The sequence below is a fragment of the Mauremys mutica genome, chromosome 16, assembly GCF_020497125.1.
Source record: "Mauremys mutica isolate MM-2020 ecotype Southern chromosome 16, ASM2049712v1, whole genome shotgun sequence".
Taxonomy (NCBI): Eukaryota; Metazoa; Chordata; order Testudines; family Geoemydidae; genus Mauremys; species Mauremys mutica.
The window spans coordinates 18972290-18986424 of record NC_059087.1 but is presented as its reverse complement, the minus strand read 5'-3'; the positions used below and the strand labels follow the sequence as shown (position 1 = coordinate 18986424).

Here is a 14135-nt window from a genome sequence, read left to right as displayed (position 1 = left end):
TATAGTCTTACCTACTTTACGCTGGATGCAAGGCAGTGGCGAACCAGGCCCACTATACAGGAGTTGGTTTATTATTAGAAGTTCCCTTATACAAAACACTGAAGCACAGAACAAACACCAGGAGAATCTTGCCCAGATACTGCTCTCAGATGCCCGGATGTCAATCCGGACTAAAGGCACTGAAACTGGTGTAAGTGTGAGCAGAATCTTACCCAGGGTGGTTTTCGCTGTAAGAATCATGCCCCCTGAAACGGATTAATTCCTATTTCCCGTCTGTAACAAAGGGCTTCTTTCCCCAGCTTCCCCTGGCCGTCCCTGCCTTTCCACCACCCAGACACCCGCGCTTAGCCTATTAGTATCTCTGCTGATTGCTTTCTTTCATTCCCCCCATACCTTTCACTTCAGAAAATGGACTGGTAATACTTCTTTTATCAAAGAATTATGGGATTTAGCACGCAGATCTTACAAAGAGACTTTCGATAGCGGCTGGTAATCAAATCCCAATCGGCAGACACTTCTTTGCACCCTGTTACCGGCAGGGAATAAAAGGAAGGGATTATTGATGTTGTGTTTACTGAGCCTCTCCGGAGATAAGATCTCAGGGCTATTTCATATGAGAAAAGAAAAGGAAAATAAAACAAGAAAAAAAAATAGACAAGGGGGGAACAATGTAGATCTAGATAAAAAGAAAAGAAACGGGCTCTTATCGCTTTCTTATTGGTTAAGGAGATTCGAAAGCCATTATAGAGGATTAACAAAAAGGTTAATCTGCTTTAGCCGTTCATTTGTCAAAAGTGAATTTATAGGTTTAAAAAAACCTTCCTATGGGGAAACTAGAGAAAAATGCCCCCTTCCCTCCCCTGCCTTCTGTCAACAGCACAAGGGCTGTTTGAGCCAGATTCACACAGCACAGACACCACCAGACCCTGGGCCTGATTCTGCCCTGCCTTGCACCTCATGTAGCCATTTACACCTGTGGGAAGTGGATGTACAATGCCACCACTAGCACACCTGTGAGCAGAGAGTTCTGACTTGGTACTGTTCTACCCCCACTTTGCACAGGTGTCATAGCTACACAAGGTTCAGGGCAACAGAGAATCAGGCAAGTAGGGCCTGAGTCTCCACTCACTTATCCTTGGTTTACACCGGCGTAACACCAGTGAAATGAGTGCACTTTCACTAGTATAAAACAGGTATCCAAGGGAACTGATATCTGCAGGTGTTGGAATTGTGCTTCCATATTCATTTGTAAAGCAGGACAGTGAATATAACAAATGTAGCTGCAAGCTGCAGACTGGGATCTGTCTGTGGCCATCCCAGGAAGTAGCAGTCACTGTCAGTTACAGCAAGATGCCATTTTCCACACAATCATCCCAGCTGATCAGGTTAAGAGCTGAGCTATCCCAACCAGCACCTACAGTCAATGGAACTACACCGATTTTCATCAGTGGTGGATCTGGCCCATTCTCTTTAACTGAATGTCGGGGGGCGGGGGGGAAAGCAGGCCAGCCAATGCAGTGAGGTTCTTCAGCAGCTCGCAAAGAGCACTGGTCCAAGAACTCCAGGATGACCTTCTAGGGCTCAAAGGTATCAGCTTCAAGGATCCTGTTTCCCAGGAAGAACACTTGTTTTGCCAGGCTGGGAACTTGGCGAGCATAAGAATACTGCAGAGTTAAAAAGCACTTCTCAATGGGAGGAGAGGAGGGTCATTTGTCAGCATCTGTCTAGGGAGGCAGGCTGAGAGAGGCATCTAAAGAAATGGGCCTTCCAGGGAACGGTAAGTCTTAGGGAAAATGTGTCCAGTCTGCTGTATTGTTTTTAAGGCATATTTTCTCTAAAATGCGTGTGTTCTAAATAAATACTTTGCTTTAAGGAGGCCCGGCTGGTCACTGTATTAACCACTGGCATTGCTCTAGGAGGGGACAGAACCGCAGGGTGTGAGCCTAAGTCACACGCGCTGAGGTAATCACAGCTAGTACCATGGGACTGCAACCCCCGGCTCAGTCTGAGGGTGGAGAATTGCATGATTCCACCCAGAGCTGGGTGGTGGCCAAAGGCTTGAGCTCTGGGAGGTGGTGCACTCCATGAGACCAGGAGGGGTCAGTGATGCCGTTCACTCAGGAACTGTGGCAAGGACAGGATGGAGGCATGTGCCCGGCGTGTCTACCACCTCCTGTGGGAACCCTGGAGGCTGCAAGGGAAGAGGAGGTAAGCTCTTGCCATGGAGAAGGAGATTTGTATCACACAACCTCCTGCAGCTGGGTCTTCACTGAGTGGGGGTTCACCGCACAGTGGGAAGAGTGGAAGGGGCTGGAGACAGAGGATCCACTGGTATCTGAGAAGGGTGCAGTCAGAGCCTTTTTCAGCAATGGAGGCATGATAGGTAAGACAACCCTCTGAGGAATGGGAGGTGCTCTGCAGCCTTCTCCAACAGCTGGACACAGACCCTGTCTATTTCCTGGCCGGGAGCAGGAATTTCTTCCTCCTGGCTGCTATGGGGAAACCTTGCCTCCCCCTGTGACTGAAACAGCACCTGCAAAACTTTCCTGTTGGCTTTGCAATCTGTGGGAGTAGGGGCCCCGCACTCAGAAGAGAAGGGAGAGCTTTGAAAAACATGACACATCTCCCTGGTTCCGTGTTGTTGGTTACTGACCTTGTCTCTGTGAATGACACTTCCCTGCTAACTGCTCAGCCATCTTGGCACAGACCTCACCAATGCGTCAGCCAGGAGCAGAGATTTCGCTTGGCCTGCTCAACCATCTCAGCATGGCTCGTGGGTACTCTGGGACCCTACAGATCATAGTGGGAACTTGCCCACCATCCTTGTCACTATTGTGTTTCATTCTATCCTCTCTGGAGGAACCTAAAGATCTTAAAAGTTCTCACATCACGGACTTTTCCAGGCCACGTGGCAGACGTCCATCAACTTCTTGTGATGATCAATTAAGGTTTGGAACACCAAATAATAGTACCCTGTCCTGTTAATGTATTTTTGTGCCTGACAGGGAGGACAGAATGGGAAAACTGGTTCCTTTAGTGACCCCACCGCCGTATGGGAAACCCAACTATTTAAATCCATTAGTGATCTCAGGAATATTGGCCACCTTGATCACTAATCCCTGCAAAAGATCCTGCAGCTCCCACAACACCACCCGCTTTGATGGATTTCTCATCACCAAACTGGTTCCCAACTGAGCAGCAGAAATCTGAGGTGGCAGCTTCCATAGGCTTTTCCATGTTGAGGGGTATTGTCTGGACCTCAGGGTGGTGACTGTTGTCAATTACTATTCATTTTCTTATGGTGTGGTGTTGCGTGTGAGAGAAAGTGCAAGAGAGAAGGCACAGTATGGCATTACTCTCTACTTCTTGCATTTTGAGATGGGTATTATTTGCCCCGGGGCGGCCCTAGATTAGCTGCCAGCAACTGGCGCCCTAGGCAAACCATGCAATCAGTGACCCCCACCCCCAAACCTCCAGGGCAGATCTAGGCTGAGGTTTTTGGTAAACATTTTTCCCCTTTTTTACTTTTAATGTTTTTAAGCAGTTTTTTTTAAAACAGAGGCTTAATTATTCGGTTTGTCCATCCATCCATCCAACCAATGCCTCTGACATCAGATAAAATAGAGACACAAAATGTTCAGTATAGATTCGTACATGACAGCTAGATGATATTTCAGTCTGATTTCAAATAAAAAATGCAGTCAAAATGTTAGTTAATTTTTTTTATTATTACAAATCCAAAATCATCCATTACGCTGTCCTGCTTTAACTGCCACTACCACAACATACAATATACAAATAAGAAAACTCTTCAATGAACTTTAACCTGTATTTACAAAACACTCTGAATAAAAAACACTGTGCTCTTAAAACATGACTTTTCTTGCTTTAAGGTTTGCAAATTCAGTCACTAGTTCTTTCAGATCCAGTTTTCCAGCAATTTCATGCTCTATTGACATTGTGGCAAGTCCAACAAGTCTCTCTGGCACCATTGATGAACGCAGATGTTTTGATCAATTTTAACTTTGAGAAGCTACGTTCCGCACTAGCTATGGAAACTGGCAAAGTTAAAAGAATGTGTAGAGCTATACAAATGTTTGGAAAACTGTCTGTGAGTTTATTTTCACAAACAAACGTCAGTACTTCTTCAGGAGTGGAATGTTTCTTAAGTCATCTTGAAAAAGCCTGAAAATCACTAAACAAATCTGTAGCATCAATGTCTTTTGAATTTTCACGAGTCAACGTCGCCTCCAGTTTTATACAAAATTCTCTTATCTGTTTTGGTGTTTTCTTTTGCAAGCTGTGGGTATCATATAGAAAGCCAAATACTGACTCTAGCTGCTGCATCTGTTGAAATCGTTCCTCAACCGAGTGAACAGCAGTATCAAGGACTGCGAAGTAGAAATTCACTTTGAACCTTTGTTTTGGGTTCTGAATGGGTATCTCATCCTTCATACAAAAACTGCTGTTTCTTTTGCCGAATGCAAACTGGCTCTGGTTCAAATTCTGTCAGAAAGTCTATTTCTTCAGCAAGGTCGAGAGAATGTACCAGTGTTCTTTCAAACCCTTCATCGCTTCTGAATTCCTCCGGAATATTTTTAGTTTGTTGCAGTTCAACACGTATAGCAACCCTCCCATTTTGCAACTAGATGCAGTTTCCGTGACGCAACGTGACCATCTCTGGGTGGTGCGGCACTGGGCGTAGGGAGCCAGAGGGGTGCTGGGCAGGGGGTAGCATGGTGCAGCACGGGCCGGCCCCCAAGGGGAAGAAGCACGATGGCAGCGCAGGGCAGGGCTGGCCAGTGTGCGTCTGGCAACTCCCAGTTTGTAAACAGTGCCCTTGTTCTGGGCTGGCTGGAGCGGGACTGTCCCTGCTGTGCCATGACCCATCTCCCATTGCCCCCGGCCAGCCCCTCGCGCTGAGGACTCTGCTCCCATGTCCCCATTTCCCCAATGGGAGCCCACAAATATGTTTAGCACCGGGCCCACGAAAGGTTAATCCGGCCCTTTTTGGGGTGCAGGCTCTGGGATGGAGTTGGGGTGCAGGAGGGTTGCAGGCTATGGGGAGTTTGAGCGAGGGGTGCAGGCTCTGACCTGGGGCAGGGGATTGGGGTACAGGAGGGGGCTCTGGGAGGGAGTGAGCAACTCAGCACGTTGTATAAGAGAAAGGAGCAGCAGTGATTTCATAGAGACACAGAAACTGATAGAAGAGACTTTTACACATTCAAAGCGCGGGGGGCGGCAGGGCTGGAGGGCGGGCGGGGGCGTCTGTACAGCGGGTCACCGCATTCCGCCGCCCGGCGGGAGCAGTGACGAGCCCCGCAGCCCTTATGCGAGACCGAGAGGAGCCGCCGGGAGCGGGGCGGCCGGGCCCTTTCAGCCCCAGGAACCCGCCCCCTGCCCCGGGGCTGACACGATGCAGCGTCCTGGGAGCAGAACGAAAACAGCCTCTGCCCCCCCCGCCCCGCCCCCAGATTTCCGAGCACAGCAAGTGGCTCCTCCCACGGGGTCACTGTGCCCCTCCCCCTCCCTAAACGGGGGTTTTGTCCCCGCACAGGGTCCGGCAGCGTCTCCTCCCCCCCCCCGATTTTTCCCCTTCGGCCCCTCTCCTGCCGCAGCTTGAGCCCCCCCGTACATTTCTGCCCCGGCCCAGACCCTGGCATCCGCCCCCCCCCCCCGCTGCGATTTGCCCCCTTAACGCTTTGACACCCCCCCCCCCAGCAGGCAGCAAATCGTCAGTGGCAGTGAGGGCAGCGGCAACAGGGAAGGTTACTGGGCATGCGCAGTTCGGTGGCGCATGCCCAGTGCGCCCAGAGTCGGGACTCGGGCGCTGTTGGTGCCCCGCCGCTGCCGAGCCCACGTGCCGCGCTAGCTCCCCGGGGCAGCCTGGCTCCCCCCACCCCGGGCCGGGCCGGGCCGGGCCATGGGCGCGGCGCAGGAGGCCCAGGCCTGCCTCGCCTTCTACCGGGGGCTCGGGCGCAGGGAGCCGCTGCGGGGGCTCTGCCGGGCCCTGCTCGCCTTCCTGCAGAAGCTGCAGCAGTTCGCGGGGTGAGTGCGGGGCGGGGCGCCCCCTCCTGCCCCGGGGTCCACGGAGAGCAGCTCCCCGCGTGCTGCTGGCGCGCCGGGGAGGGGGCCGGGGGCAGAGGCCGGGTCCCGCCCTGGTCCCTGCCCGCTCCCCTCCGTGCCCCCAGCGCCTGGGCTTGTGCCCAGCTTCGGGTGACCAAATGTCCCCATTTCATCGGGACAGTCCCGCTATTTGGGGCTTTTTTTATATGCGCCCCTATTACCCCCCACCCCCTGTCCCGGTTTTTCACACGTGCTCTCTGGTCACCCGAGCCCAGGTTGCACAGGAAGGTGGCCCGGGAGGGGGCTCCTATCGCCTGGCAATGGCCTGTGACAGTTTGGCCCCCGGTGACTGGTTCGTGGCAGCTTAAAGAGACACTCAATTGAAAACCAAACCCGTGTGATAAGAAGCTGGGCTGTTACCTGCGTTACTAACCCAGCGTGGGTGGGAGAGTCTGTCTTGACATTCAGCTTGTTGTCCCCTTCGATGCGCTGTCCTCACTTCGTGCCGTGCTGGCAGGAAGGGTCAGTGGAATCGGTCTCACTTCGGATTATAGTCGCTCTGTCTGTCAGGTTTCATTGCTCCGGTGTTTGGGCTGCGCACGGCGCCGGCGTCTGTTTCCTTGAGAAAAAACGGATTTCAGTGGATTGTTTTCATGGTGGGAAAGTTTCTACCAGGTTTAACTTCGAAGCCAAATGTAACTTCCCTTTAAGGATCAAAAGGGTTTGTTCTGTAACCATTCTTCAGGGTTAGTTTGTTCGTATGACTGTAGTGGCTGGCTGGTGGAGGCATGGCCCTGCACCCCCTTTTGCTAGGCAGTCCCTGCCTCCAGGGGCTGCCAGTTCAACACTTCTCCTTGTTTTTAGTAGCTGGGTAAATGTGGGTTAAATACTAGCGTTCCCGAAAGCGAGGGCCTGGCTAGAGCGGAGCAGCGCGAGTGGGTGTTGTGGGAGGCTGAGTACAAAGTTCACGTTTCTTCTGACCTACAGCACAGTCAGGCTATTCCAGTCTTGGACTCTCCGCCACTGCGTTTCAGTCCTGAGCCTCAGCACCGCCTGGCCCCTTCTCACCACATCTCTGTACTGACTTGCTGAGCCACAGCCTCTCATTTTGACCCACCGCAGCCCCCTGGTCTCCTCACTGTACAGACTTCCTGTCCGTGTAGGGGGGATGCGGACAGTCAGTCGTTAGTTTGAAATCAAATTCATTTCACGTATTGTTTTAATCAGACTTATACCCAGGCCAGGTCTTCAGAGGTGTAAAAACTACCTGCACGAAGCCGCTGTGTGACAGCTGAGAGAGAGAGAGAGAGAGAGCTGGAAATGACAGTAATGCGAGGACTGAAAACAAGTAAAGGACTATTCAGTGTGCAGGCAACTAAAGGGGACACGGGGATGTCTTGGCTAAACTAGTTCTGTAGGGAGGGAGGGTAATTCTTTCAAGCGGTTGTATTCCTCTTTCACTTTCCCTCTCTCCCATCTCCAACTAAGCATGGTTATCCCTGATTCTGACTGGAAAGTGATAGTGAGTGTAGAGCCAGCAGCACCCAGCTAAAGTCCTGCATTTGGGCCATAGACACCGCCTTATGCAAAGCAAAACGATGCTAGTTTTCAGCCTGCAACTGCTCCTTCCCACCGTGGCACGTCATTCTGTTTCAGATATTGGCCCGTTTCTAACGTAGACTCCTAGCCTGCAAGTGGGTCCGCAGATTCCTGCCAAAAATCAGTCTTGCTCTAGGGTGCTGCCCGCCTGTGGATCCAAGCCCAAGAAAAGGGGATACTTTATGAGGGGAGTCACTCTCTGCTCCCTGCTGGGGTTCCTTGCTGTGTTTATGCTGGAGATGCGGCTTGGTTTATGGATTTGTACCTGTGGTTATATGGAGAGTTTGGTTGATTTTTGCTTTACAAGGCTGGTGCTGTAAAGCAGAATGAAATTGAACTATTTCTCTTCTATTCAGTGACATTGGGCCCCAACCCTTTTCCAGCGCTGCATTTACATTACACAGGACCAGTCTGATCTTATTCGACCTCCCCTCTTCTGCTTCCTATCTAGAGATTTTGCAGAATTATTTTATTTTTTACCAACCTTGGCCCCAGCCTTTATATACGTGTTAGTATCTTTTAAAGCAAACGGTGGAACACCAGATGGTTTTGGTGAGGAAACAAGTGAGGAACCTATAAATCACTAGTCACTTATGAAAATCTAGACCGATAGATTTAAATGAATAAATATAATTTAAACATGCGCGCTATACGTACTGTCGGGATGGGTGCTAAGCAAAGGCCAGGCAGTTTTCCCTGTCCCGCTCCGTGACTATACTGACCGTAGCTGCGGTCTGAACTCTTTCTCTCTCTGTCGGAGATGTTTGGAACAAGTCAGCGTTCACATGGCAATCCGGTGTTTAATTTTTCCAGGGGTTCTGTGAAGAGATGTAAAGATAAAAATCTGGAGGAGGCTCTTCTGCTCTTTCAGGAGCTCAGCAAGGGGATATGGGAACTAGACGATGCCGACGTGCTTCCCTTAGTGCGCTGCGTGCTCGCTTTCCAAATGGAGACGACCAGCAGTTCCAGCTCCTTCCATAAGCTCGAGCAGGTAAATCGTGTTATACAGCGGCCGCTCCATTCACCTGGGTGGGTCAGGCTGCAACGTTATGCCAGGGTTTGCTCAACAACAGTCAACTTCCATTGTTTGCAGGGGCGCCTGCAAAGTAAACACTCGGTGCCTCTACAGCACCTGTCATCCGTGACTCAGAAGCGGTGGCCACACTGCAGTTAGACACCCCGGGGCTAGGCCATGCAGCTGACTCGGGCTGGGCTTTGGGGCTGTTTAATTGCAGTGTAGAAGTTGGGGCTTAGGCTGTAGCCTGAGTTCTGGGACCCTCCTGCCTTGCAGGATCCTAGAGCCTGGGCCCAGCCCAAACATGCACACTGCAATTAAACAGCCCGTGAGCCCGAGTCAGCTGGCATGGGCTAGCTATGGAGTTTTAACTGGAGCGTAGACGTATCTGTCCAGTCAGGGATGCTCACAAGAGCGTTAGGTAGACAGGGCTTACGATCCCCGTTTTACAGCTGAGGAAACTGAACTACAGCAATGTTAAGTGACTTACCCAAGGTCCCACAGCAAGTCAGTGCTAGGAATATAGACACCTGGGCTCCTGCCACCCCGAACGGAGACTGAGACCTGCCTGGACCATTCACTTACAGGGTGGTCTTGTGCCTCAGTCTACACAAAGAACCTTGCTGCAAACTAGATGTTGAATCTTAACTGAGTTTCCCTGGGAGTAGAGGTTACAGCTTGTGCCTTCCCTCTAGGAAAACCAAGAATAAAAACAGAGGCTTGGCCCTTTGCCTAGCTGCCTACACTTGACTTTTGTACCAGGGCTCTAGCAACACAGACCACACTGGCTCCTGGACACCTCTCTCCCCAGTCACAACTGCGCAGGCCACCCCACCTTCCCAATCCCGACGGTGCAGACTACCCCGCCTTCCATTTGCAATCAAAGAACATTCGGTGGCAACTCCTACAGCCATTGCTATGTGGAAAGTGAATAGTAGGGAAAGTATTTCATTTGTTTTTAACTTAGTAATGTCATTTAAACCACAGGTGACTGGGCTCAGTGCCTTAATTACTGGGTGAAATTCTCTGGCCGGTGTTACAGAAGAGCTCAGACTAGATAACCATTGTGATGCCTTTCTGGCCTTCAAAATCTGTGAGTTTAGCAGCTAGACATAAGGAGGAGAGCCAGCAAGTGGAGTGTCATTGTTCTGTCCAGTCTCTCATTCATTATAGAGACACGGTGGGAGAGGTAATATCTTTTACTGGACCCACTTCGGATGGTAAAAGAGAGAAGCTTTTGAGCTACACAGAGCTCTTCTTCAGCTCTTTCATTACGTAAGAGAATAAATACATATAAAAAAAAGGCAGAACAGAGGCTATGGCCACATGGCCCAGTAGTCTGGAGAGGCGAATTGCAGTGTGCACCGTAGTGCGATGCTGTAACTGCCCCCTGTGGATGCTGCGGACACAGACTAAAAGGTACCTGGTTCACAGTAACGTAGTCCTCTTTGAAAGACTTCGGTGTGCGTGCTGCAATGTGCCTATCCGTAGTCCAAACTACAGGGCCGTGTAGACAAGCGCAGAGAGGGGCCGGAACTAAAATCCCAGATCCCAGTGCTCCTTGTTGTAACTTGTGGCCTTGACTGAAAACAAACACTAAAGCTGATTTTAGCTATTTAATAGAAAAGCCTGCTGACGTTAGACAGACTAACCGAAGTGGGTCTGATGAAGTGGGTATCCACCCACGAAAGCTCATGCTCCAGTACTTCTGCTAGTCTATAAGGTACCACAGGACTCTGTCACTTTTTACAGATCCAGACTAACACGGCTGCCCCTCTGACATTAGACAGACTGTTAGCGTTAACTTTCCATATCTGGCACGGTGCTTGACAACAGTAACGCGGTTATTAAATGGATTCTTTTTCTGAAATTCCTACCTTTTTTTGTTGTGCATTTTTTCACAGCTAGTTTTAATCACACATCATTTACTCAAGAGGCTGTACTTGTCTCTTTGGGAAATGTCTGTTGTGTCTAAATCCTAATTCTGGGTTCAGCAGCATATTATCTACCCTCTTGAGAGCACACACAGAGCATGTCTACGCTGCAGCTGGGAGCCAGCTAGACAGACTTGCACTAGCTAGCTCACTAAAAATATCAGGGTGGATGTTGTGGCTCTGCTGGAGACTCGCGATAGCCAGCTGGTCTCAGGTCCAGGGCGTTAAGTGGCCGAGCCCGCCACCAGAGCCACAACGTCCCCCCTGCTATTTTTAGCGAGCTCACTCCAGCTGAAGTAGTGCGAGTCCATCCACCTAGGCTAGGAGGCTCTCTGGCAGCTGCAGTGTAGACAGACCCATCTTGGTCTGGGTATTTGTGCACGATCCTGAAACACCTGGACCATTCGAGGTTTCCTTTCCCCCCAGATTGTTACGAAGTTGTCGGAAGGTAAAGAATCCCTGGTTGCTGAGGAAGTGAATAAGTTAATGAGCAGCCTGACCGAGTACAAACAGGTGAGAGGAACTCAGTTCTCTTTAGAGCAACACGGAAAATAAAGGGAGGCCCTGATCCCGCATCAGGATCCATCAGCTTGGACCCCTAGGCCTGTGCAGAGTCCTGTTGACGTCAGCGGTCTGAGCTCGCAGATCACATTGCAGGATTGGGGCCGTAGTCAAAGGGCAGCATTGGATCCGGGGATGGTGATATGGCAGGAAAAGCCCAGTTCAGGCTGCCTAGGACCCCTGTACTTACTCCCATTGTATTTTAAAGCTCCTGTACAATGAGACAATGTAGCACATTCCACGGTACCTGGCCTGGAGGTTCTTTTTGTTCCCTGTCCTGGAGTTGTGGGTTCACCAGATATTTGTGTGTAACTAAAAACAGCCTTCTGTACAGTCAGCCTCCTGCTCTTCTGGGTGGCGGTGTTTCAGCCCAGTGCTGGGTTGGTGGCCCCCCTAGGTAGGGAATTGTAACACGGCAGGTCTTTGTGATCTGTACCACGCCAAAGAGAACTTGGCTGGACGAAGAGGCAGATTCTAAAGGAGGAAGCTGTTTATCATCAGTGCAGGGGAGAAAGCAGAGAGTCTGACAGTTCAGGGAGTTGACTGAAGTGTATTCGTTTGTTCTCTTAGGAGTGAGTATGTCAGCTCTGCTCCTGGAGAACACCCAGCCGCACTGGCCTGGGACCCCAGAGACAAACGGAGGGTCTCAGCCCTGCCCCGCTGATCTGGCTGGCCCCCTGGCTGTGCTGCCCTGGGTGGGGGAAACTGCGTGCTGTGGTTTGGGGGGAAGGCTTGATTCTAAGCTCAGCTGGCAGGCGCTTTGCTCGGGTTCTAATGACCCCTCCGACCTCTCCTAGCACACTGCGTCCCTCTAGCTGCAATTCTGCAGCAGCTGTGCCCTCCATGAGTGTTAAACGTGCCTGCGCTTCCTTCTCCCTGCAGGTGCTGTCTCCGGGAGAGCTCCAGACAGGTCAGTCTCAAAGACTCCCCCTGCCCCCTTTGAGAGCTGTGACACTAACCCGCAGAACCACATGAACCCAAATAGCCACGATGGAGGCCTCGGTGGTTAATAGGAGACTGAGCTGAGGCCATCCTGACGCTCATCATGAGCTGAGCTACCGACTCATGGGGCCCGCCTCAGACAAGTCCCTGAATCTCTTTGTCCGCTACTCAGTGTGACTGGGGAACGAGACGAGCAGAAGTGTCCCCGATGTCCTGGCCCTTCTCCCATGGAGATCAGTGGCGACAGATGTGGCCCCAAAAGCCTGAACTGTCTGTGGACTGAGCTTTTCTGGGCAAATCCCCAGCGTGGTCAGGAGCAGGATCTGGGTGTGAAGAGAGACACTCTGTGCAGCCTTCTGCAAGTCACGTCACTTTGGTGCCTCGGTTTCCCCACAAATACAAGAGGGAGCATTATACTCGCCTCTCTCCCCAGGGTGGGGTGAATGAATTAGCGAATACGCAGTTGATGATGAAAAGTGGTATAAGCACTAGGAATCACCAGCTCCAGGTAACCATCCAAGAATGGAGAGATTCGACCCTTTGTCCTTTCCCTGGTGCTTTTCATGAGTTAAGAACACCGGCAGGGGAAGAGTCATCTCTGAATCTCCACTCGGGAGCGTTAGCAGGGGATATTCACCCCTGCAGAGAGGGAATGGCCTCAAAGCCTGGGACCCAAACCAACAGGCAGGGGATTCCCCAGCCCCGCATAAGAGCAGGGCCTCCCTTTGGAGCGTGGACGTCTGGATCAGTTTGTTTGATCATAACTCGCTGCAGTGTGCGCATAGATGCTGCTGGCCACTTCTTGAGGTGTTTGACCCAGCATCTCCGGCTGCAGTGCCTGGCATCTGATGCACCGTGTGCCTCTCTCCCCCCTATCTGCAGTTTGCATGTTCATAGAGGAAAGCAGCCTAGGGCGACACCACTGGAGACTCGGCCTAGCCCCACTGCTGCTGCGTGTAGCTGCCACGTTGAATTGGGTGCTGCAGGACCCAGCGGCAAGGAGCGGGGAGTGGAGTTATGTCACAGTCAAGGTAAGATCCACATCGCTTGGGGGTTATAGTCTCCTCTGGATGCCTGTAACATGCTGTAACTCCCACGAGCACTAGAGGAAGAGAAGGGGTTAAAAAACCCAAACATTCATTGGAATTTGGTGTCCTCCCCCCACCCCCCCGTAAGACAGCAGGACTTAAGGGTTGGAAGAAAATGTTCCCCCCTATGTTGGGGGGAGGCGCATTGTCGAACTGTTAAGGAAAAGATCTAGCAGGTGACAGAGGGTTGCGCTTTATCCTTCTACTTCTTCAGACCTGCCTGCAGCTTTTCCAGGCGATGCCAAAGGAAGTGTCGCCTCTGGTGTGGAGCGAAGCCGAGAACAGTGAAATCCTGCAGAGCATTTTGGGATCTCTGCTGCAAGTCATCATGGGGCAGGTGATTATAGTCCAGGCAGCTACCCAGCCAGGGCCCAGATGAGACAGCAGCCAAGCTGCTGTAGAGAGTTTGAGCCCACGTGAAGCCAGGCCAGCCTGGATCTGAGAGGAGTTGTCGTCCCTGGATAGAGAAATAAGGATAATGCTTTACCTGTTCAAAGCACTTTCCAAACGTTATCTAATTTCACCTCTCAGCACTCCTGCCAGGGAGGCAAAATTTATTAGCCCCACTTTACGGTTTCCTTGGGGAAACTGAGGCAGAACACATAAGGCCAACATTTTCAAATACAGGCACCTACACAAAGGTTGCCTGCTACAGAGAGATGCTGAGTATCCACAGCTCCCGTGGAGATTAGTGGAGGGGGAACAATAACTGCACTAAAGTGAAGCCACGTTAGAATGCAGTGATAGTGCCATGCTAGGTGACAGCTGCTGGTAATGGGTGTCTCCACCCTTTCCAGCTGGAGACATACCCACGAGTACATCTGTACATGTGAAATACACGTGTTTCAGTGTGTCCAGTACACTGCCGTGTAAGTGTGAATGCAGTGGAGTGGGGAGAGTTGTGATGAGAAGGATCCAGTCCACCCTATG

General features: G+C 51.2%; 1 protein-coding gene across 4 annotated transcripts in view; it reads left to right on the top strand.

Annotated features, from left to right (window-relative positions):
- Window positions 1-5917: 5917 nt before the first annotated feature.
- Window positions 5918-14135, top strand: part of LOC123350895 (thyroid adenoma-associated protein homolog) — a 37738-nt gene continuing 29520 nt past the window's right edge. For all 4 annotated transcript variants that reach the window (XM_044989764.1, XM_044989763.1, XM_044989762.1 and 1 more), the window contains exons 1-6: window positions 5918-6048; window positions 8479-8656; window positions 11041-11127; window positions 12058-12085; window positions 13000-13148; window positions 13420-13542. In XM_044989764.1, the coding sequence (XP_044845699.1) occupies window positions 5924-6048; window positions 8479-8656; window positions 11041-11127; window positions 12058-12085; window positions 13000-13148; window positions 13420-13542 (690 nt within the window). In that variant the 5' untranslated portion in view covers window positions 5918-5923. The remainder of the gene's footprint in view (window positions 6049-8478; window positions 8657-11040; window positions 11128-12057; window positions 12086-12999; window positions 13149-13419; window positions 13543-14135) is intronic.